Source organism: Apaloderma vittatum, unplaced genomic scaffold (assembly GCF_000703405.1).
Source record: "Apaloderma vittatum isolate BGI_N311 unplaced genomic scaffold, ASM70340v1 scaffold17371, whole genome shotgun sequence".
NCBI classification, from domain to species: Eukaryota; Metazoa; Chordata; class Aves; order Trogoniformes; family Trogonidae; genus Apaloderma; species Apaloderma vittatum.
The window spans coordinates 12971-39856 of NW_009698740.1; the positions used below are offsets into that span (position 1 = coordinate 12971).

Here is a 26886-nt window from a genome sequence, read left to right on the forward strand (position 1 = left end):
ATTGCTGGTTGATGGCCAACCGTTTGTCACCCAGCACTCCTAGGTCCCTCTCTGACGGCCACTCTCCAATCACTCTCTCATATTAAGTTCTCTTAATATGTAGCTGAATGGACTTTATCTGCACTGAGAATGCCACTGTCAGAGATACAACAGTGGGGTGTCACTGTAATACTGCCAGCTGAATGATTTCTAAGAGATAAGAAGTAGTTTACTTTAGCTCCATTCCTCTAATCCTAAATTTAAGGAAAAAATGTCAATATATTATGAAATAAACCCAGAAGGAATTAAGTGAAATAATGCTTTGCAAACACTTACAGTCCATAAATCTGTGGAGCAATTTCCAGTCGGTTCAGATGCATATACAGCTCAATATCATGTTTCTTCAGCAGATGATCCTGAATTTGGTTTACCTTTGCTACAATAGCAATAGATGGGCCTAAGTCCTGTGGCCTTGCAAATGGCATAGGTGTAATCATCACATCCTTCTCCTGCAGACACAGAAAACATATCCCATGAAGCTTTTTTGTCTAAAGGGATTGTCTACAAGAGATTTCTTTTTTGATAATCACTGGCTTCCAAATAAACACGTTTCTTTTCCAGCCAAAGAGGAATCTCAAGTATCCACTTCTGTGGAAGGTATTCTGGGATTTCCCTTCCCAGGCAGTCCAAGGTTCACTTCCTCATTCTGCACATCAATATTTACATACGTGCTGTGCTCTGGCAAAGTGTTGGCAGCTTTATTTTAGCTTTAATATCAGTGGTCTGAGTCAGTTCAGAGCAAAGCAGATGAATGGTAACTCAGCAGTGAATATACGCCCTCAGAGGACAATAAATTGCATACCAAGTAGGAAATAATTTATTTTCAAACAATCCTTTCTAAACAGAATTCCCTTACTCAGAAAATCTGGTGACTGTGCCTCAAAATCTACACAACCTTGATAAAGCGTCAGAAAAAATTATGACAAAAAAAAGAAAGAGAACAGTCAGATGAATCTGATGGCTAGAAGGCAGTTGGTTGGACCTAAAGGTTGTGCAAACTATGTCACTATCTAGAACATGACACACAGCAAGTAGAAACAGAGGAAGAAAACTTCTGGAGGATTAGCATCCTTGAACCTGATGCTTTAAATTTGTTCTTGCAAAGGAGTGAAGCATTACTAAAAAATAGACAGAATGCTAGAAAGAAATGCAGCAAGTAATGGAATGCACTGAACAAACAGGAAACGTAAAAATACAGATGAGAAATAAAAAAGGACTAGTCAAACCTATCAAGAGAAAGATTGGGAAAAGTGACGTAGAGAATTAAGATGTCAGGAACAATGTTAAAGCCATAAAACAGTGAAAATTGGAACAGTAAGAAGAGAAGATTTTGCCACGATTTTGTTGCAATCTGTCATCATGGCTCTGATCTGAAAGCCTCAATTTAAAAAATAGTTACTGTTTTTCTACCCTTTTGTTCAGTATATTGATAGAGAAGCATTATCAAGGTCAAAGGGTTAATAATTTAAGAAGACTCCATTACAGCTTAAAGTGTTGAAAGACAAATTCACTTGGTTCAATACAGTGAAAAGAACATTACATTTAAGATTCAATAACAAAGAAAGGGTTTTTTTTGTTGCATAAACTATCCCCAAGGTTGTTCCTATGGTTATAGTCCCTCTTCAACCCCAGTCTCTATCAGCATTTTAAGAGGAAGGAAGAGAATTACTCCTATTTCACAATTATTTACAGTTTAGCATTCAAGTGAGCAGTGAACATTTAGTAATTTCTACCAAAATGCTTATTTTTTATGTTGATGTCCTTTGCTTGAAATACTTTTTAAAAATTATTTAATTTCTGTACTGCAGAAAATATGGTATGATGCTGAGCACTGATTTCAGGTAAAATGTTCTGTTTAAGGATCTGATTGATTATAAATTGCATCTTAAAATCTGCTTAATTGTTGCTTTGCTATGGCAACTGCAGCAAAGGGACTGATCTGTCTATTACAGTGTGGTGGTTTTGCCTTGCTACTGTGGTATCAAGATATATTCACTTAGGATGTCCTAGCAAATCACTTGACAAAAGCTCCCTCAGATGGTCAAATAAAGCTCACTGACATGGTATCCTTTCATTCAAAATCTTTTCTGTTCCACCAAATAGAAATTTAAAATAAAACATCTAGCATCTTAGGGGCTATTAAGAAATGTTGCTACTTACTTAAATATTAAAATTCTAAGCATCTGCAGGTACATTGAGAAAGGATGTTCCTCCTACTTCTTTTTTTTAGTTATTCTACTAACTTCTTTATTACGAAATCCATCAGCCTTCTTTTTACCCTGACTTTTGTTCCTCCATTGTATGGCTATTTCCTACTATTTTTTCAGACCCATTTCATTATTTTCTTGGTCACATGCTAGAATGCAAAATACTTTAAAAGGGTATCCACTAATCTCCTTCTACTCCACACAGAAAAACACTCTTTAGGTTGTGATGTGGTAACATTGCCTTTATGTTAAATGCCAGTCTATAGTAACCTTTTGAATAAACATATAAATTTATCTTTGAAACTAATAATAAAAGCCTGCAACTCTACCTATTCAAAGGCTGTATATCTTCCACCATTTGGCACACAGCTGCGGTACGAATTTCATTCTGGTTTATTCAAGTTTTTAATTTCAAGATTTATTTATTTATTCAACTTCAGCTTGACCACTCCATACACTCCTAACTCCGATGACTAAAAAGATAAGTATTTTTAAGCTTTTCTTGATTAGAGGACAGGGAATTGCTGGAAAGAGTCCAGCGTAGAGCCACAAAGATGACAGAGTGGAAGATCTCCCTTCTGAGGAAAGGCTGAAGGAGCTGGGTCTCTTCAGCTTGGAAGAGACTGAGGGGTGACCTCATTAATGTTTATAAATATGTAAAGGCTGAGCATCAGGAGGACGGAGCCAGGCTCTTCTCAGGGATGTCCAATGACAGGACAAGAGGGAACAGGTGCAAGTTTGAGCACAGAAGGTTCCACAAAAACATGAGGAAATACTTTTTCGCTGCGAGGGTGACAGAGCCCTGGCACGGGCTGCCCAGGGAGGTTGTGGAGTCTCCTTCTCTGGAGACATTCAAAACCCACCTGGATGCGTTCCTGTGTGACCTACTGTAGGTGATCCTGCTCTGGCAGGGGGGCTGGACTAGATGATCTTTTGAGGTCCCTTCCAACCCCAAACATTCTGTGATTCTTGTATACAAACTTCAACATTAGAATCCTACTTATTTGAATTTGTAATATGAGAACACTAGATAGTTACTCAGATTAGCTTTTATATCATTAGTTGTCTGTGGCTTTCAAGCCATCTTTTTAGTAAAGGAGAAGACTCTTAAACACTGGTTCAATTGTCAAAGGATTCTGAATATCAAAACTAATGCAAGCTTCCTTTTACAGAGGAGTGCCAAAACTGGAATTATTTGTCACTTGCAGCATTTGTGCACTTTGGCGTAATGCAGCACTGACACATTGCTGACTGTCAGACTGTCTGACTAGCAACATGGCTAAGCGCATCAAATAATATATGCTAGCTTGCCATTTTTAAAAGCATGAGAGAAACAAATGGTATCCATCAAAATCATAGAATCAAAGAATTGTTTATGTTGGAAAAGGTCAAGTCCAACCATTAACCTAACGCTGCCAAGTACACCACTAAACCATGTCACTAAATGCCACATCTACGTGTCTTTTAAATACATCCAGGGATGGTATAGAATCACTTCCCTGGGCAGCCTGTTCCAATGCTTGACAATCATTTCAGTGAAGAAATTTTCCTTAACATGCAATCTAAATCCACCCTGGTGCAACTTGAAGCCATTTACTCCTATCACTTGTTACTTGGGAGAAGAGACTGACCCCCACCTCAATACAAACTCCTTTCAGGTAGTTGGAGAGAGTGATAAGGTCTCCCCTCAGTCTCCTTTGCTCCAGGCAAAATAACCTCAGTTCCCACAGCTCCTCCTTGTAAGACCTGTGCTCTAGACCCTTCACTGCTTCGTTGTCCTGCTTTGGACACACTCCAGCACCTCAAAGTCTTTCTTGTAGTGAAGGGCCCCAAACTGAACACAGGATTCGAGATGTGGCCTCACCAGTGCTGAGTGCAGGGGGACAGTCACTGCCCTGCTCCTGCTGGCCACACTATTTCTGACGCAAGCCAGGATGCCGTTGGCCTTCTTGGCCACCTGGGCCCACTGCTTTACCACATCTATTAACATCCCCAGGTCCTTCCCTGCCAGGCAACTCTCCAGCCACTCTTCCCCAAGACTGTAGGTTTGCATGGGGGTTATTGTGACCAAAGTGCAAGACTCGGCTCTTGTCCTTGTTGGACCTCATAAAGTTGGCCTCGGCCCATCGATCCAGCCTGTCCAGAGCCCTCTGTAGGAGCCTTTCTAACCTCAAGTAGGCCCAAACACTCATCTCGGTGCCTTCTCCCAACTTCCTGAGTGAACCTGATTGCCTCATCCAGATCACTGATAAAGGTATTAAACAGAACAGGCCCCAGTATTGAGCCCTGGAGAAGACCACTTGGCCACCAACTGAATTTAACTCCACTCACCACTGCCAGCTCAGCTGCCCAGCCAGTTTTCTACCCAGTGAAAAGTATACTGTCTAAGCCATGAGGAGCATCTCAGAAATTAACCCCATTAAGAGAAATCTTCAAAGTATGATATAATCTGTGGGGACAGCAGTTGCTATCAATAATTAATGTCTTGACTGTCCATGCCTCCTGATTTGGTGCACTCCAGCAAGAAGTTTAGTGGATGACTAGAGTGCATACGATACATCTCTTGTCTCCTCTCACACAATTTGGTTGAGAAAACGACAATACATTTAGTCATTTGAAATTGCTCCCAAAAAATCACATCAGCTGGTGTGAAAAAAACAGCCCAAACAGAAAGATGCTGAAATAAACTAATACAACCAAGCTGACAAAATGTTTAACTAGAAATGGCTCACAGTGCTTGTGCCTAAAGTACGGAAGCCAAGTGGACAACATGATGTTGTGCCCCTGCCCATACTCACCATATACTAAGTTGCCACAGGAGACAAAACACCCATTTTCTTTTTGTGAGCTTCTCATTCTTGGGAAAAAAATTGAGTTGCATGGGTTTAGTCATCTACTGCTAACACAAAATATAAAGCATCAATCCCAAAGCGATGCGCTTCACAATAAAAAGGCAAAAAGAGGGATGGCTCAGAGATGTGCTACACTGTTCACAGGAGAGCATCAGATTCACCTCTAAGAACAGTCTAAATATGGATACTAGTAAAATACAGTTGAAAAATTTAGATCAAGTATTAGGAACAGAGCCACCAAATCCTGCCACAAAACATCACGTAGCACAACATGGACTGGAATAGGTGGCAGTTGATACTAATATAATTCATATATTCATGCATTTAGGAAACAAATGCTACAGCAGTAAAGAGAGGCTACGACATAGTACAAGTATAAACCGTGGACAGATTTCTCTCATTAACCACAAGGGAATGGAGTAGCTGGAGAAGCTCCTCTAATGGCAATTGGGAATAATGGAACCAACTGTTAGAGGCTATAAAATGTAACATGTCTCTCAGAGCACAAGATTTCAGTGCTTTCTTTGTGAAGACTTTATTACATAGCTAACCCTCAAAGTCATGGTTGTAAAACGCATACATACAAGAAAGGATTATTAAAGATTATACATGTTTGCAAAGAACAAGAACAAACAACTAGATATTAATCCATGCGCTTTGCATTGTTAATTTTTTATGCCATGAAAGGACTGGAAAGGGCAATGTAAACTTTCACCTGCTACCCAAGCACTGCAAATCTGTAAGCAGACCTAGTTATTTCCCAGAATAAAACTGAACCTCAGACTTTACCACCTCTGTCATATAAATTGCAATAAATGCATTTGAATACACTGAATCCCGAAAAGCTACACTCAGAGAAACATGTCTCACAGCTTTGTTGTTGGAATAAAAGTGACTATGTAATAAGTTCATAAAATTTGTATCTCAGATGCTTTATCTTTAGTTACTGAGAATTATGTAAAAATCCAAATCCAAAGAGTAATTTATAACTGTAGATAGCTTAGGCCAAGATGCCAATGCTCCATGTCTAATAAAATATACACATATGTACATTTCAACTTTTAAAGAAAATAGAGGCTTTTATATGAGTCTTAGGTGAACACCTTTTTCTTCAACAGACAGGCCAAACCACTTCGCAAAGTAGTACTCTCTAATTACAGTTTGTAAATATGCTTTGGTGCACACATGTGGACATCCAGAGTCAATCAAATTCTTACTATTTTTTTGTTAATAGATACTCACCACATGATCTAAGCAACATTTTTTGAAGTGAATCAAGCTGGAACTAAGTTTGAAGGACAACTCTTTTAGTATATAACACCCTGAAAGTCTTGGCAATAACTGTAACATTGGTATGTTTTGCTAGAGCCTTCTACATGCCCTCCATCACACAAATACTTTTTCAGAATTAAAAAAGAAAGGTAAACAGGGAAAGAAACAGGGTCAAAAAGTATTTTGAGAAAATCTCAAGCAATTGACTGAGAGAATTGTCCCTCATGCCGGAAATGAAAAATGGTTACAGGCAAGGACTAGATGATCCTTAGAAGGTCCTTGCAAGGAAGAGTTCTGTAGAACTAAATTCAAAACACAGAAGAAGCTTTTCTATGAGAAGAAGCAACATACTAAGTATAGCAGTGTCTGTATAGCTACACAGGAGATTTGAGGGCACCGGCATTCCCTCTGTTTGAATACCCAGTGATCAAGAAGAAAAAAAGTAAGGAAATGAAGTGATGAAGCCAAGGAAAGATGCACCCTGACCCTTGACAGACAGCCTATAGCTGAAGTTTTGGTGTCACAGCAAATTGTTTACATTTGTAAAGAGCTGAAAACAAATCAAGCCCCAATACATTAAACACTGCCTATATGCATTTATTTAACATGGTGTTTGGACAAGTTTTGGGCACACAGACGTGCCTATGAAAGGCATTCTTTGGAGTGCTACACAAGAGCATTACTCATACATCGGAGGATCTGGTTTTGCACATTTGGCTTTCGATTAAAAAGTGATCTTTCAAAAGACAGGAACTCTTTACTGGAAGATGTTCCACAAGTGCTTATGGCCAAATTCTAAAGAACCTCTAGAGACTGTAAACTTGGTAGGGCCTGATTTAACCAAGTTGTTAAAGAGAAGATGCCTTACTAGCTTGAAATTACTTCAATCATATTAAAAATCACATTGCTTAAAAATACAAAAAAAATACACTTTAAAGCAATATTTACCTTTTGACTGTCATGTTCGAAAGTTGAAAACCAATGTTCTGCAGTTTTCATAAGTCGTGTGAACATTGCACTGAAGAGGAAAAACCCACAAATTCAGTGTTAAATAATGTATTACAAATAAGAGCAAATTAAATGTAAAGAAAGTTGTTAAAACTTACTAGGCATCATGTTCCAGATATTCAGGATTTAAAAGAACTTTCATTTCTTCGCTGAAAAAGGCAACAGTGAACAATCCAAATGTGAATGTTTATTTTTGGTCAGCGTTCTGCATATACTATTATGTATTTATAAGCCAACTTTCATATAAAGTGCAAATGAGAAAACTAGCCTTTTTAATTAAAAAGAGCAACTCCATTGAACAAATGAAGTCTTTCCTTTTTATAAAGATCAAAAACAAATTAGCTGCCTTGTCTGCACTACAATGAAGTAACCATCTAATTATTCCAAATAACAAATTACTGAATGTCACAATGTATTATTTGAATATGCTTGATCTAGAATAATTGATTGCTGCACAATCTATCACTGTTTGTCCCAAACAAAAAAAAATATGGTTACTGGTCAAATATGCAGTATCAAAACATTAATTTATTTTGTTTTAATAGCCTGTATTTTTATTGTAGTTTAACAGCAATTAATCAGTGACAGCACCTCTTTTCCATCTACTTTGCTGCTTAGCTCTACTTTTTCAGTGGAGATGGAACAGAATGCTGTACATAACACATGGTTATTTTAAGTTACTTAGCACTGAATAGCATCTTCTAGGTAATTTCAGGATATCTAAGGACAGACACTGAATAAAAACATAGACTTGTTAATAATCTCCATCCTTATGCCTAACTGCCTTTGGACAATTACAGTGAGGGGTGATAACAGAGGTTACATTGCACAGTACACACAATTAAATTGGCTTTTATTCACTGCTGGGCTCCAAAAGAGAATGCAAAAAGACAAATGAAATGACCTAAATATCACAAGTGACATAAGAAGGTAAATAGTTTTTTTTTAATAGACCTTTTTTTTTAAAAAAAAGCTTACATATAAGGAATAAAAAAAGCATCTGAACTGGTTGACACAATCACGTCTGATGTAACATTTTATACCTATGTGTATAATTACATACACATACACACACACTGCTTGAGTGAAATGGAGAATTGATAGCCAAACTTAATGTTACTACCAAGTCAAAGGAAAATCAGATATTGCACCTACAATTTTGCAGATGATGAAATAAATATCAATCACAACAACTTGTTTACATTCATTTTTTTCTCTTTTAAAACATGAGGAGAGAGAGTTGGCCCCATGTCCGTTCTATGAATGTAGTTCTCTTATTTGCCTCCTCTCTTCAATGACAAAAACTAAACAATTTCTGGCCATAAGAATGAGGAGAAATGGTAGGTAGGCATGTAACCTTTTTTATTAAGGTTTTCCTCTGGTTTCTTGGCTTCTCTTTTTTCGCCAGCTGCTATCTGTGAAGAGGCCAATGTCTACACTTTTAATCCCCCTTTCAGAAGCTCTAGCAGCTGGAAGATGAAATGAGGACATTCACGTGAAAGCAGGAGGATGCAACAATTTCTGTTATCAATTTATCAATTATAAACAAGTAACACACATTTTTAACACTACACAAATAAAACAACGCTTGCCTTGGTTGTGCAGCTTCACTGGCATGTGAAAAAGCTTGGTGGTCACAATGCAGGATAAAGACAATGGGAGCTAAAAGTTCATGCATACCCTAAACATAAAAGGAAGCAGAAGTAGAGTAAGATTTGCCAGTCATATAATAGTTCCTAATGCAGAGCACCAGACAGGCAGCAGTATTAGGTACAGACTAATTAAAAGCAGGAACATTTACATTCTTAACAGATCGGTATCATAATCAATGGCTTTTATCTTAAATCCTGATTAACTCCAAGTGTTTATTCTTATATAATATAGAGAAGCAAGTTATTCTCCCTTTTTCTAACACAACAGACAACAAATTGGCAATGGTAGTCAACCCTGCACCTGGCAGTTTACTCCGAGATTTATGTTCATAAATATGAATTTTATTTATGATAATTACAATCATGATCCACAGTACAAAGATCTGCAAAAGGGACAAATTACAAAATTTAAAATTATTTTTTGACAATGTTTCAAAACCAGCATAGTAGCCTTTAGAGGAGATGGGGACAGCTTATTTGGGAAATCAAAAACTGAAACTTATATTCCTATGGACATGGGCTTTTCGCCTTTTTTTTTTTTTTTACATTGTTATGTCAATATAAAAAATAAACTAATTCCAACACAACGGATAGCAAGCCTGGTAGTGTTCCATTACAGAATAGTACCTACGAGTGCAAACTATGTTAAGATACAGAAAAAATATAGAAACATGCCAGGATTGGAAGAGAAAAAATCGTGGCTAGCTGAGGACCTGGGCCAGCATTAGAAGCATGGCTGAGCCACCCAGGCCAGCTAGGAGCACTTTTACTCGGAGCTTGCCTTGATTCACCTGGGGCCTGTCAATTTGTTACCAGAAGCTGAATCAACAGCAAGCAGCAACATGCTGGGCAGGTGAAAATATAGCTTGCAGAATGAAGCCTCATCTTCAGTAGAATTTGGCCCTTTCCCTCAGCTTAGATCATGGAAAAGGAGGATTTGGGGTATCATAAGTGGGGAATTTGGTTATGTCAGGGGAGTTGGAGTCCCAGTGCTAGACTAGGATGGCAGGTGGAACTATGGGAGCTACAGGGTGTGGTGGGGGTCAGCCATACAAAAGAATCCAGGGGAGGCCTCTGGTGATGGAAGTGATGCGGGATGAAGGGCTGAGACCTGTCTGGTTGCCTCTGGACACAGCATCCACCTCCAAGGGGAAGTAGCTCCTGACCTCAGCCCCAAAACACCACCTACAGCCAGGATTTGGTGCTAGACCCTGTTGGGTCTTGCTCTGGGTGAAGGCCTTGGCCGACTGCAGGAGGAAGAGCTTGCTGCCAGCAGTGCTTGAGTTCAAAGGTGCAACTGCTTCGGCAAGTGGAACCTCCAAGCTTGGAAGCTTCTCCACCTGCTTTTCCAGCCCGTTCAGTGACGGACGGAGGTGAGCAATGAAAAACTTAAATGCTTGTGCAGCTATCGTGCTGTTTTGCTGGTGTATAAGTTGACATTCCATGTAGCATTTGAGGAGTATTCAACAGCAGTGATTTAGCTTATCGGCTTCGTATGTATCAGACAGATGCATTAACTACTAAAACCGAATCTTTAACTTTTATTGGAAATAATTGGGATTCTCCTGAAGCAGTCCACACTGAGCAGAGAAGTAAATGTGGAAGCCATCTCTAGATCATTATCTGTTTTGAGTGTGCTTGGATACACATTAGTGAATCAAAACTGTTCTTAAGAGGAAATTCCAATATCTCGCAGTGTTGAAGAAAAAAAATAGAGGTTTGGAAATCTCCCTGTGTGCTATTAACTGAAATCCCATGAAATTTAATTTTAATTTCGTCAAGACTGAGATAACTCTTATCACCTCAGTCATAGGGTTGCAGCAACAGCAGTCAGTTGACTGGGCAAAGCTAAAGACAGTAAAACTACTGAAGTTTGGATGTTTTATTTCTTTTTTGTATTTCTGAAACCTTAGGGACTATGCTGAAAGATGAAGGCTAAATAGAAATTCAGTTAGGGGAAAAAAAACCAAAAAAAGATTATACCCAATGTAGCCACTTGATTTCAGGAGCTAACATAAAAATTCCAAACACAACAATACGGGTTAGATTACAAACTGACAGCTTCAGATTTCTGAAAGCCTCACGGTCATATAAAAAGGGAAAGGAATAGGAGTGACAGGGAAATAGGTCCAGAATTAGACAGTAAATCTAAGTGAAAAGAATATTTAAATAAACTGTAGATAACCTGGTTTGTACTCTCACATATACTCATAGTCCTTGGTTAATTAACAGCTCCACATCTAATCTTTTATTCGCTCTGATACACTAACATGAAATAAGAGAAATGGAAATGGCAAAAAACTTGACTATCTAATAAAACTACCACCTGAGCTGTAAACATATAAGCTGATGAAAAAGAAAGAGGACATAAAATAAGAATTAGTTATAAAAGATAAAAGCACATCATACATTCTTCCAACATAATAATATATCAACTTTATAATAAGTAGAATCATAATGTGGCTGCCCATATACAACAAAAACAAAACAAACAGATGATGAAATATCAGGATTTCAAAAAGATACCTCTGATCTTTCAGTTACAAGAGTACTTCAAATGTTTAGAGATTTTTAGCTTGGCAAGAAAAGCCACCAGTTAATATGCATACACATATTTTTTCAATGCTGCAGTTTACTAAAACTCTTTAGTGTTAATAAATAAGCTGACAGAGCTCAGATAATTTTATGACACTTCCCAGCTACAACAAAACATTGATTTCATAATACAGTCTTTGGTTTAAAAAGAAAACCAGAAATAGAGCATTTCTATGATGAAAAGTGAATTGATGCATTTCAAAATTATATTGACTTCTCTAAGGACAATCAAATCATGAGCGAACAATAGTTAGCCTAGTGATTTAGCTTAATTGTCACCATTTCTACCCAGTGCAAGTAGGACCAGAATTTTGGAACCAGTCTTACAGAGGAATGTTAAGAGGAATTTTTACATATTATTAAGTACAATATACTATTTTCTTTAAATTTTGTATTTACAGCTACTATTTAAAAATTCAACGATCCCGATGAGGATTCTATCTGCAAAATCTGTTAGACAGCTTCAGAACATTCAACTCCATTTGACTAGGGACAGAAATATCTTTTTCCTCATGAAATAAAATACTACTTCACACTGGTCAAAAAATCACAAACCCTACTACAAAGACAACTTTCATGCATATATGCATATTAAACAAACACTATTGACTGCTTCTTGTAAGACTACATGCTGATGCCATGTAATAGTTTCAATAAAATATTGTAAACATGAGATACACTTTATATACAAGTATGCAAATTGTCAAGAACTATAGCTCTTCCAAAAAGAGAAACATCAGGTCCTGTACAGATGCTGACAGACAGAAGTATATGTTCGCACTTATTGTTCAAGCGTTATAATTCTAATTGCAAATGTAGCTCTTGTATGTGGTCATGTGTATGTGGATGTGGAATGGGTTGCCGTGCGAGGTAGTGGAGTTCTCATCCCTGGACATGTTTAAAAACTGGCTGGATGTGGCACTTCAGGAGACAGTTTAGTGTTACAGTGGTGTAGGGCTGTAGGTTGGACTTGATGATCTTACGGTCCTTTCCAACCTTGATATTTCCATGTTTCTGTGTCATACAAATGAGGCAGAGGAATTCTCATGGATAACAATGGAAGCAGTCCCATGATGGATGCTCAATATGAAGCCAAACTCCTTAGTTTGGGCTTTGTATTCAGATTACTGTGAGAGAGAGGCTTGGAGGTGATCTGTCATTGATCATTTAATGGTAACCTTCATTTTTTTCAAGCAAACATGCTACACTTTGATGTGGTGGAGGCCGAGCTGCTGGAAAGTAGCTCTGCAAAAGATCTGGAAGTCCTGGTGGACAACAGGATGATCATGAGCCAGCAATGTGCCCTTGTGGTCAAGAAGGCCTGAGGTGCATCAAGAAGAGTGTGGCCGGCAGGTTGAGGGAGATTATCCTCCCTCTCTACTCCGCCCTGGTGAGGCTGCACCCGGAGTACTGTGTCCAGTTCTGGCCTCCCCGGTTCAAGAAGGATGGGGAACTGCTGGAGAGGGTCCAGAAAAGGGCTACAAAGATGACTAGGGGACTAGAAGAGCATCTGTCTTACGAAGAAGTGAGGCACTTATGTTTTTTCAGTCTGTAGAAGAGAAGACTGAGGGGGGATCTAATCAATGCTTATAAATACATAAAGGGTGGGTGTCAGGAGGATGGGGCCAGTCTTTATCAGTGGTGCCCAGTGACAGGACAAGAGGTAATGGGCACAAACTTGAACATAGGAAGTTCCATCTAAATATGAGAAGGAACTTCTTTACTTTGAGAGTGACAGAGCACTGAAATAGGCTGCCCAGAGAGGTGGTGGAGTCTCTGTCTCTGGACTCATTCAAAACCTACCTGAATGCAACCCTGTGCAACCTGCTTTAGGTGCACCTGCTGTGGCAGCAGGGTTGGACTATATGATCTCCAGAGGTCCCTTCCAATCCCTACCATTCTGCGTTTCTGTGATTATGGGAAGTGGTGCTTGAGTCAATGGTAGAAATAGAATCAATAAACAGTAGGACAGGAAGATTGACTGCAACAGAGGCATTTGCTAAAAGAGGGGGAAAAAATCCGCTGCCACCACAAACTCTATTTCCTATTAACTAATTCAGAGAAAGGTACTAATGGACAGGAAAGGAATGTTATTGGAAAAGCGAGGGACACACGGACCAAAAAACACGACTGTCTTTAATAAGCTAACAGGAACATTAATTTATAAAACACACCAAAACCAACCAAACCCACCTTTTAAAATGAGGTAAGAAAAAAGAAAACTTCCTAATAAAAGTGGGACACATCCACAATAAGAGAGGAAAACCATGATCATTTGCTCTTTTGTGGACTTGGCACAACACCATGAGACTTGAGTGATATACTGAACACACATTTCAGAGAGTTTAAATCAACAGTTTTTCAGATCTAAATTTATTTCATTTTCTGCACTTTACCTCTCCCCTTAGTCCTATGCAACGCCTTACTGGAATTACTGCACTGATGCACAGCAGTTGAAAAACAGAGGTAACAAAGTTTTCTTTGTCAACAGCCTGTAGGCTTGCAAAATTGAACCTGTTCTTTTATCTGACTATGTTCATTTAGCCCACCAAGCAGTCTTTATTAAAGTTGAGGCATCAGGCAGTCAAAGATCATTAATACCATTTATATAATCTCTGCAGTTTCAATTAACTCAGCAAGACATTCTACTACATGATAACAGTCTCATTAATTCAATAAAATCCCATAACTATTAACAATATGGTCTATGTTAAACGGGGTGTCACCTAGTAGAAAATAATAGCTTTAACAGCTTGTGAGGAAACTCAGGGCTTTTTAAAAAAAAATTGATCTGGCTAAATATTCCATCCTTATGTAGAAAGGTATTATTTCTTCGTAAGGAATCAAGAGGATTTTAAATATAAGCAGAGAGTAATTAAGTCCTTTTAAGTCATATCAAAGAGTAAAATAATATTTCTTGTTCAATGAATGATAGATTAAATTAGCTGGAATGTGTTCTTCCATCTTCCCATCATCAGTACTCTGGCCTACATTCACTAGAAAGGGAAGGCTGAATGCTGCTGAAGTGTTTTTAGCAGTGTCCTTCAAAATACAGCTCAGAAATCTCATTTTTTCTTGTTCTCATGCAAGACTATTCCTTGCTCACAGTCTGTCAAACATGAGAAATAACCAGCTGATAGAGATTTCATGTTTTATAACTATATATTTGATTTTTGATATAATCTGTAAGACAGTTCTTCAAAAGTAAGAGTTCTTTCAACTTTCATGAATGTCCTCCTTGGCTTGAGGACAAGTGGTCACAGGCTATGCCTGAAAGCATATAGCGTCTTATAAAAATTTTCACATTTAATGAACTTCTGCCATGAAAAATATTCTCTCTACTTAAAGTTTGCTGCTTTACAGTTTATCCTTTGTCCAGGTACACAGAATATCCCCATTTGTCAGTCCTCACTCACTCTACAGCTAATACCCTGAAAAAACAAATATAAATACACTTATGTCAATATTCTGTATATTGGTCTTGCTATATCAGCTTAGTATCAAGCTCATAACTGCTTCAAAACCTTTAGAATAAACGTTAAATTAATTCAGCCTGCATCCCATATGGATGCACAGTTAGTACAACTTTAAAGCTTTCTTTACCATTTTATCAAAAACCATATAAGCAGGCTTTCCTTCAGGGAACACAGTAAAAGTGGTATTTGTAGCACCCTTATCCTTCAGTCAGCTGTGTTGTATCTGGACGCTAGAGCGTTAGATAAAGGATCTATTCACTAACATACCGTGTGGCTTTAGCATTTTGAGGAAGAACTTACAATATTCTGTAAAACTTAAAATAGTAACTTTGCCTAAATTTTATGAGTTCCTACTTATGTTTTTTGTTTATTCAGTACCATTTTTAATCCTGCTGCATATTGTCTTTCTTTACTGAAGAACAAAAAACCTTTCTTTTTCTTTCTTAAGTAGCATGGAAGAAAAAGATGCTGTTTATTAAGAAACTTTAAGTTAGACAACTTAGCAACCTTAAAGAAAACAACTTGAGGGACTGTCTTATGAGGAAAAAAACATATGTTATTCAATGAGCTTACTTTTCTTACCATCCAGCTGACAAGCAGTTCTTTGATTACTTTAGCACTATGATACAACTTTGGATACAACAGAACTACATTATTGTCAAACCGTACAGAAGATGTTGAGTCAATGAATGCCACCTGTACAGTATTTTCATTACCTGTTTATAAAGCAACTGTTCATTTTCTCTGGCGTAGCAGAACAGAACATCTGTAAGAATTTTCCTCACGTTCTCTTGCTGGAAATACTGCATTTCAGGAAAGCTGAAAATGAATAAAAGTACTTTACAGTGAAAGGAAACAATATAGCACACAAAATCTCAGTTGCTGGTCTTCTAGAAACAGTTTTAGGTAAAAAAGAACCTCCCTCATCTGCTTTCCTACTGCTCTGTAAATTGTCAGTGCTGCTAGAGTAAGAATACTTCTAGAGACTTGTTATTCCTGTTTTGCAATCAAAACTCTGAACTATGTTCAGTAATATGCATCAGCCTGCTACAAAGATATGGTATGACCAGTTATACTGAAGTAATGTAAGTACTGCCTTTTAGCATTATGAAAACTTGAGATCTGCAATAATGAAATACAATGGTAGATTGTTTTAATTGTCAACTTCTTAGACACAGACAATCTGCTGAAAAGGAGTGACTTTGACAATCCAATAAAAATAGCACGATGTACCATATGAGTATGCCTAAAGAATCAGGCTTCTTTGCTCCCCTGTCATGAAAACAAGTGGAGTTGAAGCCGAATGAAAGGAGATAGAAGGAAAGCAAGGAGTTATCCTCTCCTTCCTGCAGACAGACTCTTACTGCAAAGCCCAGCAGACCAGAAGACCATTCCAGTCACAGGTGGCACAGCATAACAACAGTAACAACTCCAAGATTGTGCTCTGCTGATTCTCAGTCCTTCACCAATGATTCTAAAACTTGCTAGGAACACCTTGAAAAGGAATATGATAAAAAAATCCAAGCAGACACTTTTTCTCCTCTCAAAAACAACAAAAAAGGCAGTTTAAAACTGTTGCAAACAGTTATCTGTTGATTAATTTCATTCAGGTACTGAAAAAAAGAGCACGGAAGATCAAATCTCCACAGATAAACATACTTCATATGACATGGTCCCATTCTGTTGATCTGTGTTAGGCTGGCAACTGCAACTGAATGACCGGTCTGCCCTGCAGTTTCACAAACAGTCCTTAGCTCTGCTCTTCATTTTTCTCAAGATAAAAGTCGGGCAAAGGAAGAGTGGAAGAGCTATAACGGGTTAAGGAAATTTGTAAATTTTCCAGTTATAAACTGGAATTAAATGGAAGAAAGAAGAGTATGTCAGAAGAAACACATGCACAAGGGTTCAATACTTCATGAACATTTGCACATTTCATGAACATCTGAATATTTGTTCATTTCATGAACATTGATACTTTGGCAAGATAAATATCCTTTAAGGGAAACAGAATGAAGTGGACTTTGATTCTATGTGTGAGAAGTGGGGAAATATGTGTGAGGATAAGGGAAGAAAGCTTCTGGGAAAATCCTGTTATCTAGGTATAATCCAGGAAAACATAAATATTTATAATATGTACCTATTCTGAAGCAACTCTCACCTGTGCATCCTGCTCCTTGACCACTAGAGGTAGGCAATATAGTGGTTATGCAGGATATACTTTAACAAATAAGTGCACAAACAGAAGTGTTTTCATGCTTACTAAAGCAGTAACTAAATGGCAAAAAACGCTTCATAACGCAACCACGCCAAACCACATCCACCTATATGGAGCAATAACAAATAAAACCAAAAAATCTATAAAGGTGTAATACTAAAAAGAAAGGAAAGGGTAAAGTTGGACAAAGGAAAACAGAAGATTACTTAAAAGACAACAGTAGGTCTCAGACTAGAAATGCTATAGTATTGTCAGTTTTAAAATCACATGGATTGCAGATAAGTTCTCTTCAAGCAATTTTTTTATTCCGCTTCCCAAGATTGAGCTACAATGCTATATTTTAGACCAGTTATATTAAGCCTGTTGTAAAGTCTGTCATAGAGAAACAATACAGGGAATTAGAATAGGAATTACAATAAACAATTCAGATAAAACTATCAGTGTTAATAACAGAAGTAATAAAGGCTAGAAAGGTGCTTTGAAATCCTCAGATGGACACCATGGCTTAAATACAGCAGTGCTGAAGTGCTAAGAAAGGCATTGGGATGAGGGGTGTAACGTTTCCCTGGCACCTGGAGGGGGTAATGGTAGACCAACATTTGGAAACTTGTATGCATTTGTACTAATCATATTACTGTAAAGGAAGGACACAGCTGAGACCAAAAGTGCATTACAGCAGATGGCAATCGACATAATTTAGGGGTTTGAAGAGATTACTTCTGAAGGACTGTTATTCAGGCCTGCCCTGTGAAGTTTAGGAAGACAAGACTAACAAAGAAAACTCAAAAATACACAGAGATGTCTGTGAGGATCTAGTAATACCAGAGATTGTAACAGAAAGGATAATAATGAACTCAGGAATAAGCTGGCTGAAGTATTAATTATAGTAAATGTAAATACAAGAGATCATGAGGGAACTATCAGTTCAGGATGGATTTTTATGGAGAATGTCATTTTATGATTAAAGCACTGTTTTAGAAATACAGTATCCTCAAATCAGGGAAGGTAAGAATACTTTTCACGAACACTAGAATATTACTGTTAATTACATTTCTGAGAAAGACTGTATAAGGACACAGGAATTCTGCTAGACTCTTTTATCACAACCGCTACAGTTAAACAACGGCACATTCAAGTATCTGCTTTCTGAAAGTGAAGACCAGCGCAAGTTAATTATGAGTTTTTAAAACATTCCTTCAGTCTGCTTTGGGGGTCCTACACTAGAGGCAGACAGACTTTGACACAGAAGAAACCTAGGCAGGCAACCAAATAAAAGGATGCAAGAATACTTTAGGAAACATATTTGGTGGTGACAGAAATGAAGCACTTAACCTCAGCCATGGAGTGACCATCTTTTTTCTCAAACAGACTCCATCTCCTGCCATTTCCCAACTCAGCTGGAATGGGGAAAGCTACTAAACAAAAAAAAAAACAACGGAATTTACTCTTGCAATTGCAAAAGTTTGGTAAAGAAGAGCAATAAGTGCCCTCCTGTTGCTCACTTTTTTTCTTAAATGGGGCTAGGTGTATAAAGGTAGCTCTCCCTTCCAGCAGTCCCTCCTCTTACAGAGAAACCGTGTTTTGCCTTCTATGTTCATACTCACTGGATTCTTCTTTCTTTCCATCTTTTCTACACGCTTAGGAAGGATGTACTTGCCTAATGGCTTCTCCATTACCTTGCTATGCGTGAGGGGTTTTTTTGTTATTTGGGAGATGCAGTATTTGAAACAGCAGCACCCACCACTACTCATCTTCACACAGCTTCTGTTGTCCTGAGTTGTGATTGTTACTGCTCAAGGAGAAACTAGGTAGACAATATATAAAAACAGTACTACAAAAGAAAAGAATTCCATTTGATTAGTCTATTGGGAACATCCCTTAAGCATTTTCTTTTCTCAAATAATTAAGAGAAAAAGAGTGTAATAAAATCTAGCCATGAACAATCCTAGATGTACAAGGTGATGGCAGCAAGGAGACTGGCATTTTGATTTGACTAGTAGCTAGATGCTCTTGTATCTGCCAATTTTCTGATTTTCATTTCTGTAGAATATTTTTTTAAAAAAATCTTCTTTCTCACTTACCTTCTTAACCATCACAAAATAAATCAGGATTGTTCCTTGGTACATCTTTTGAATGACAGTAATTAATCATTGCATTGTCTGTTATGAGTTTCTATGGTGCTAGTTCATATACATCTTCCGTTCTTAGTAGAATAATACAATATAGTATTACAGTCAAACTTGGTTGATTCTGCTATCTACATTTAAAATAAGGCTCTTACTTGCACTATAGTAAACTTCCCTTACTCTCCTTCCCACCCTCATTTTTAGAAGCTTCTCACTTGAGACAGAATGAGATGTTGTTTGGTTCCAGATCAAAAGTACATGGTTTTTAGACAGGAGAAGGAAAATCCATTCTGAATCCCTGAACTACTGTAAAAAATAAGTTGGGTGAATAATTAGAACTGCTAATCACTAATGAGTTAGGACTAACTAGACAAAATCCCTGGATTATTCTCGTCTAGCTTTAGGAGACTGCAGTTTAGTGAGCTACAGGTGAGCTAGAAGCCTTTTATAATTACTGAAGAAAAACATATTTCTCTACAGTGTGATTCACTAGACCTGTAACTAGAAATTTACTATACGAAGAGATGATTTGTGTCCTAGAATTCTTCAGGTACATAGATTCTAAAGGATTATTAGTCCAGTTATGAGCATCTATGTTTTACAAATCTAATTATTAAGTGAGATAAGGATTCACTAAATGCATATGAATACACACACATGAACATACTTTATCACGGTTTCCTTTGGGTAACAGAATTCTGAAATTTAAAACAATTTAAGCCAATACCAATTTTAAAAGCGTATTTCTACACTCGTTTCCCATCCAGTATTACTACACTTCAGTAAGTTCTAATAAAAATATTATAGAGGAAATCTTTTACTGCTTCAGTAGATGGGATTCTGGTTTGCTACTCCGTGTACAGTTAGCATCACTGCCTACAGCATTATTTACTTGATGCTGTTGAATGATGACTACTGAACTCGATGACAAAGAATACAAAAATATTGGTTAAATAAGAAACAGAAAGTAGAAGGTAATGATTATGGTGACTGAAAATAACATCTAATTATTTTAACTGTTGATAAAAAGCATTGTAAATTAATGACAATTTTTTATATTGTAACTCCAGGAACTTATTCAAAAACTGGAAGTGAAATGAACAACATTAAAGAGACAGTACTTACATTTCAAAGCCAAGGAATATAGAACTTACTACTTCTTACACCAATAATAGTTTGCAAACAGATATGCGTGTATACGTAAATGCACGCTATGTCTTATGATGAGGAAAATTACAAGTGTATATGTAAGTGCAGGTAGTTTATAAAATAAATCTATATTACACTGATAAATTTTGCTCCTATTTGATATTGATGACACATAATGTATGCTGCTATTGTTTCAAAGACATTATTTTTAAAATATACATAAATGGAAATTTATTTAATCACTATTACTGATATTAGTGATTATTACTCACTCTGCCATTTGCCAGAGTGAAAGCCTGGACTTTGTGTACATATACATATTTTTAAAGAACAGCCTTACATCCAACATAACCTCCACACAACTTTTCCTTCTTCAATTATAGTTTAGATACGTATATATTTTAATCTTAGAACATCCTGAACTGTTTCCTTTAACAAACAAAAAATACCATCTGTTGTGAGAATGCACATGAAAGCATACTCAGATTTTAATTATACATCTCATGGCAAAATGTATTCAAGAATGGGCCTAGGGATGGACATATAAAATATCCCAAAACCAGACAGCAATTTCTTCCGTGTGACTTTGTTTCTGTAAATGAAAATGCGTGAGCTTGGGATTTGAAAACTGTATGACTATTACCTCTTTCTTCAAGTTATTAGGAAAAATATTCACGATAGAGTAAAATTTCACATGGTAGCAAACCAGTAATTGAATTTAATTACATTTACACATCAGTTAATACTTTCACTCTGAAAAGAAATGTTTTCAGGAACTGAGTGTTCTAACTCAAACAAGTTCCTAAACAGGAATGACCTAAGGGCCAAGAAAATGAAAACATTATCACAGTAATATTAGGACAAATTTTAGAAGGCGTATGTGACAAATAACACTAGAAAAGTGCTAAACAAAAATAGAAATGTTTAACTTCTCTAGATGAGTGACATTTCTCTTACTAATTACAAACTACTTTTTTATTACTGATTGAATAAGTGTTAAGAATTAAATAAAGTAATCTGTTCATTCTTTTATTATGATCATAATTTAGTTAAAAGACTTTTCACTTTCCCTTACCTTCGTTTTGCTTCATATGGAAAACTCTACTTTAAATTTCACATAGTAATACATTTCCTAATATCTTAATTTAGAAGAGCTTTTCTTCAATGATACCAATAAATCTCCAGGGTTTAATGTTTAACTCAATTTTCTCATTTTTCACTCCAAGAAAGCTGTATTTTTTTACATTTAATGTATGTTTCTACACACTCATACTCAACAATCCTGACATTTATAGTAACCAAAGTCCAGTAAACACAGTATAATGTACACCACATAAAAATGCAGAATCTAAATTTATATATAGCAATTTCCTTAAAGATCTACATACGTTCTTGTCACATCCTGTTCAATCATCGCTCGAAGCTCTTTATCCTGGAAAAATTTATTCCAAAGACTCTGAAATAAGGAAGAATAATTGTATGAAACAGACTTCTACTAATACTTAAGGCTTATATACTATATCAGCAAAGTACTGTACAAATATTAACTAATTAATCCTCAACATTCTGGGTAGATAGGTATATCAATATTTTATGTGTGAAAAAAGAATGTCACTGACCAGCCCAATGTATCTGAGAAAGTCAGTTTAGATTAGAGATGAAAATATTCAAGTTTCTGGATCCTTGTTCTAGGATCCTTCTATTTGCTCACTGGATGGCTGCAGATCTGTAATTTACTTGTAAGGAGTGTATGAAGAATATTTAGAATGGCAGAGTAAATTCAAACTTACCAGAACTAGCAGCTCAACCGAAAAAAAAATCAGTACATCACCGTATTATACATCCATTTCTCCTATGGATGCATGGATTCTAATTGGAAGCTGCTATAATTTCCATACTAAGAAGCTGTTTGGAAATAAGCCAGTTTGTCTTAGTGGAAGTAAAACTGAATAAGGAAGGTACGATGATCAAACACTTGTTATGAAAATGGTATCACTCTAACACATATACAGAGTGCAGATCAAGACTGGCCATTCTAAAAAGGTTCTGCTAGAGAATATCGGGCTATTAAAGCTCACTGTCAACATAAAAAAATCAAACCAAACCAAAATAAAACCCCAACCAATCAAAGAAAAAAACTACACCAAACAATAATAAAAGAGTTGGAAGTAAGTTTAGGTTCTTCTATATCCATGCTTACGACCACTTGCATTCTTTCTTTGGTTTCCATGCTTTGTTTACTAATATTTTGCAAAAGCTAACCTGAAAGAAGTCATCAAGTGTTGTTTCCATGCTCCAGAAAAAGTATTGTAAAGCCTGTTCTTTACAGTAAAGGGATGGCAGCTTGGCCATACTGATCACAATACAGAAGGGACAAAACCTACAGCAGTCTTTTCATGCAGGTTAGTTTTCAGATAGTAGCTGCACCAGTGAATGAAATATGGCACAAAAAGAGTGGCTACAGTCCTCCCAGAATTTCTTGCTCTTCTGTAATCAATTCATTGCCATGGTGGCTTATGGTCCACAGAAAGAAAACAGAAAGTAAATTAATGTTATCTAACAAAAGGAAGGTAAAATAACAAAAATGTTAATTACCTTCTATCTTGTTGTTACAAACTATGAAAAGGAACAAAAAACTTTAGAAGCAGGTATATCCTTGACAATGTTTTACATAAAACTAGTATCTTTGTAACTCACTGCTATTTTCATGCAGCTAGACCACATTTTGAAACTCCCCTGTCCCTGCTCCCATTCTGGTCCATCAAAGGACGAAGGAAACAAAATCTGTATTACAAAAAGGAAGCAAATCCCAGGACACTAAAAGAGTAAAACACTAAATCACTGCAGAGGCTCAAAGGCACTTTGCTCTTCATTCCTGTCCTTGGTTTGGTCGGTGAGTTTAATGTCACATACTCTGACATGTTAAACTTTGACTTCTATCTCCTAAGGATGTCGCAGGCAAAAAGCAGGCTGCGTCACTGCATATTATCTCAGACTAAAGCAGAAGCACTTTAAGTCTTTTATATTTGATGTAACTTTCTGTCCAGCTGGATGCAAGAACGGTGTGATGGCATGCACAGTCATACCGGCTGCAGAGCCAACAACATGCCTGTGATCAATACTTCCGTGTTTCAACAAGCAAATCTCCCTCTCTTTCTAAATAAGAAGCAGAGTCTCAAGCTACAAACAAAATATGGGCTTCCGTTTGGGAACAAAATGGAAGTACAAGTAATACCATCAAAGATATCTGTGACAGTCTTTCAGGTGTAAATCTCTTAAATGCAGCCACACAAATTATTTTCATGGTATTAAGTCATTTTGAAAATTTGATAACAAAGAATTTTCCAAAATGGCAACACAATTAACAGAAAAGTTTTAAGAGATGAGCTATAAAATACTTGAGAGCTTTTCAAGTATAACACAATGCAGTAGAGGGACAGGGTAAAAACAAAATCATTGGCTAAAATTAAGCTCCCAAATCTACATGTAAGCCTTGCTCAAATTGTTACGTCTTCGAAAACAACAAGCTACAAGTAGGTCCTATTAATTTAAATGAGAGCTGGATGCTCTGCACTTAACGACAGTCAGGCCAAACACTTGTACCACATTTTCAGCATTTCTTTAAAATCTGGATCTTTCGTTTTGCAGCTGGCTGCTTTCTGATTAGAAAAGAAACTTTTGTTTCTTTTAACTATACGGAAAAAAGAATTAAAAACCTTGGAAGAAATGCCTGTCTTGCAGCCTGGTGCTTTACATATTAACTCAGCACGTATGCAACTCAAACGTAGAACAATTCTATTTTTGCTGGAGAAACACTTCCAAGGCTGAACAGTGTTCCAGAAGAGGGTTCTTCAGGATTTGCTGTTAACAGCATTCCCTTCATATTGATTGTTTAAACACTCCTTCACCTACAGCCATTTTAAGTATAAAACGAAAACACATGGCAGTAAAAACCATATCAGTTAAAGAAAAGGTATGCTGTGAAACTGGATTTACAGTCCGGCACAGATTTTTGTTCATCACAGCCTTCCCTTTGATAGGCCCTGAAAAATCAGAATATTAACCTGAAAATGAGCATTTCTGGTTGTTCAGCAGAGCCTGTGAACCAACTGTTGAAACAAGTCAGTTTGGAAATTTGGGAGGGAGATTTCAGCACCTGCCATTTTGCCTTCTTCAGCAAGATCATACTTGTGTCAGAGCGATGATGATGATGAGAATTTTAGTAGCACGTGTGTTGATAGAACCAAGGGTCAACTTACCCCCTCATCCTGAGAGAGTGGGTTGTTGATTATCAGATCTTGCTGTCCTGCTTTCCGAGGGTTTGTAATGTGCTGGGTAAAAAAAAAAAACAAAAAATCAAATCCTCTTCAGTTATACTGTAAGTATTTTATATCTATGCCAAAGCATGCCAGTAGAGAAATTATTTTGTTGCAACTTACAATTTCTTTGATCTTATTGTAAGAAGTTCTTAAGTCTGAAGTGGTTTTAATCCATTGACTTCTGTCTTGGGGTAGAACCTCCAGAAACAACTATGAACGAAACAAAATAAATCTGTAAGTTTCATCAATTTAACATAGTTTTTCACATAAATCCTACCAGACAGCACCATTTCAAAAAGGAGGAGCAAGTACTCTACACATACAAAGAAAACAAAGATCTATAAAATACTTTCGGCTTTAGTATTTTCCAGTCAACAAATAAGAAACTAGAAACACTAGCAGTTCTGTGGTATGAAATGAAACATTAAAAAACCTGAAGCCACAAGCTCAAGCTGTGTAAATTGTCACAACTTCAGTAAAGCTGATTGAGATTTCCAAGGCAGAAACAAAATGCAAAGAGATGAAAATAAAAATACAAAACTTGAAGCTATCTATTCACATCACACTGATGAACTAATGCAACATGCTTAAACCTAAACATGAATGCAGAGCAGAAAAGATATACTCTATGTAAGAAACACAGAAAGGGAAAATCTCAATCTATAGAAAAGAAACACATTCTAGAATTCTGCTATACAGGTAAAAGGGTCCATTTTGAAACAGTAAATAGTCAAAAAATGCCCCCTTCTCAAATTACTAAAAATACTTAAGTATTTCAGAACTAATAAAAATATAGATAATATTTTACAAACAGGCAGTCTAAAATAGAGCGCAAAATCATACTAGGACATGCAAATAAAATCAGCCTTATTTCTAAAATAAAGCCACTCCTTGATTTAATTACTGGATAGTGAGGGACTTCACATTTTTGTTACTTTAGGATTTTGAACTACGACTTCCTAATTTAGGGGCTCAGGGAGTAGCACACCAACAAAACAACAATTGTGGCATTATTCATCTGGCCTCCTGAAAAAAGTATTTTTGTTAACTTTAGATTTGTTCAATGCTACATACATTTCAAATCACAAATTTCATTTTTTCAATTTCTTTCATTCATATACAAAGAGTATTTTCATTTTCTTTTAAGAGGTCTTTGTGCCAATGTGAGGCTCGTGGTAATTAACCACATGATGTAATTTAAATTATCACTGCTAACATACAGCAACTCTACTAGGGAAAATGTTCTCTGCTATCATAGTGCAGCACAGAAGACCCAGTGACAGTGCAACAAAATTGTCTTGGACTTTATATAGCATCTCAATATTAGGTTGCTTTCTTTCTGTCTTCCTTTCTTCTGAGGACTTGTGTTTTAAGACTGGAGGACTGGGCTTCTCTCTTCATCCAGTCATTACAAGACAGATTGGTCTTCATTTCCCCGTTTCACTGGGAAAAGCTGCTAGCAGAAGCACCAGACTGATCTTAAAGGAGTCCCAGGTTCCACAACTTGTAAATTGTGACACAAACTTTCTTTTTATTTCCAGTGCATGACTTCACTGCACCAAGACTGAGAGGAGAGATGGCTGTGTGGCACTCAATTCTAAACACAGCACCCAGCACAAAGACATTTTTTCCTAGGAATCTTTTGCTATCACCCACAATTCAGCTTTAAGGGAACTAAATGTGATTAGCAAATGTCCTATGAATTATAAAAATGAGTAGGAAAACATTGGGATGAAGTCTCTCAGAAAATTCATGATTCTTCGCATCAATAATCTTCCAGCGCATCAGGTAATGTGTTGATATATTGCAACCACAAACTGTAAATAAATATTTTCTCTTCTTACCTTCCAGCAAACACTACGGAACCTGCTGCTTCTCAGCTGCCCATTAATCCCCTTCAGCCGTATAGTTGCCAAGTAATTGTTGTTTACAAATAGTTCTTCCCATTCTTTACTGCATGCAAAAGCAAAAGGCAT

General features: G+C 36.9%; 1 protein-coding gene across 1 annotated transcript; it reads right to left on the bottom strand.

The window, feature by feature from the left end:
• Window positions 1–311: 311 nt before the first annotated feature.
• Window positions 312–26886, bottom strand: LOC104280475 (TBC1 domain family member 5-like). Its single transcript, XM_009878136.1, has 9 exons — window positions 26755–26886; window positions 25031–25120; window positions 24851–24922; window positions 21980–22047; window positions 15818–15920; window positions 8971–9059; window positions 7477–7527; window positions 7319–7388; window positions 312–488 (listed from the first exon to the last, which is right to left on the bottom strand). The coding sequence occupies exons 1-9, from the start codon at window positions 26884–26886 to the stop codon at window positions 312–314; spliced, it is 852 nt and encodes a 283-aa protein (XP_009876438.1).

What these genes read in the sequence shown, in the direction of transcription:
- LOC104280475 (XM_009878136.1), bottom strand. Translation starts at nt 26,886, where the DNA reads ATGCCTTTTGCTTTTGCATGCAGTAAAGAATGGGAAGAACTATTTGTA. An exon ending in TCCGTAGTGTTTGCTGGAAG is followed by an intron (nt 25,121 to 26,754) that starts GTAAGAAGAGAA and finishes TTTCGTTCATAG; the next exon opens with TTGTTTCTGGAGGTTCTACC. An exon ending in GAACAGGATGTGACAAGAAC is followed by an intron (nt 15,921 to 21,979) that starts GTATGTAGATCT and finishes ATTCATTTTCAG; the next exon opens with CTTTCCTGAAATGCAGTATT.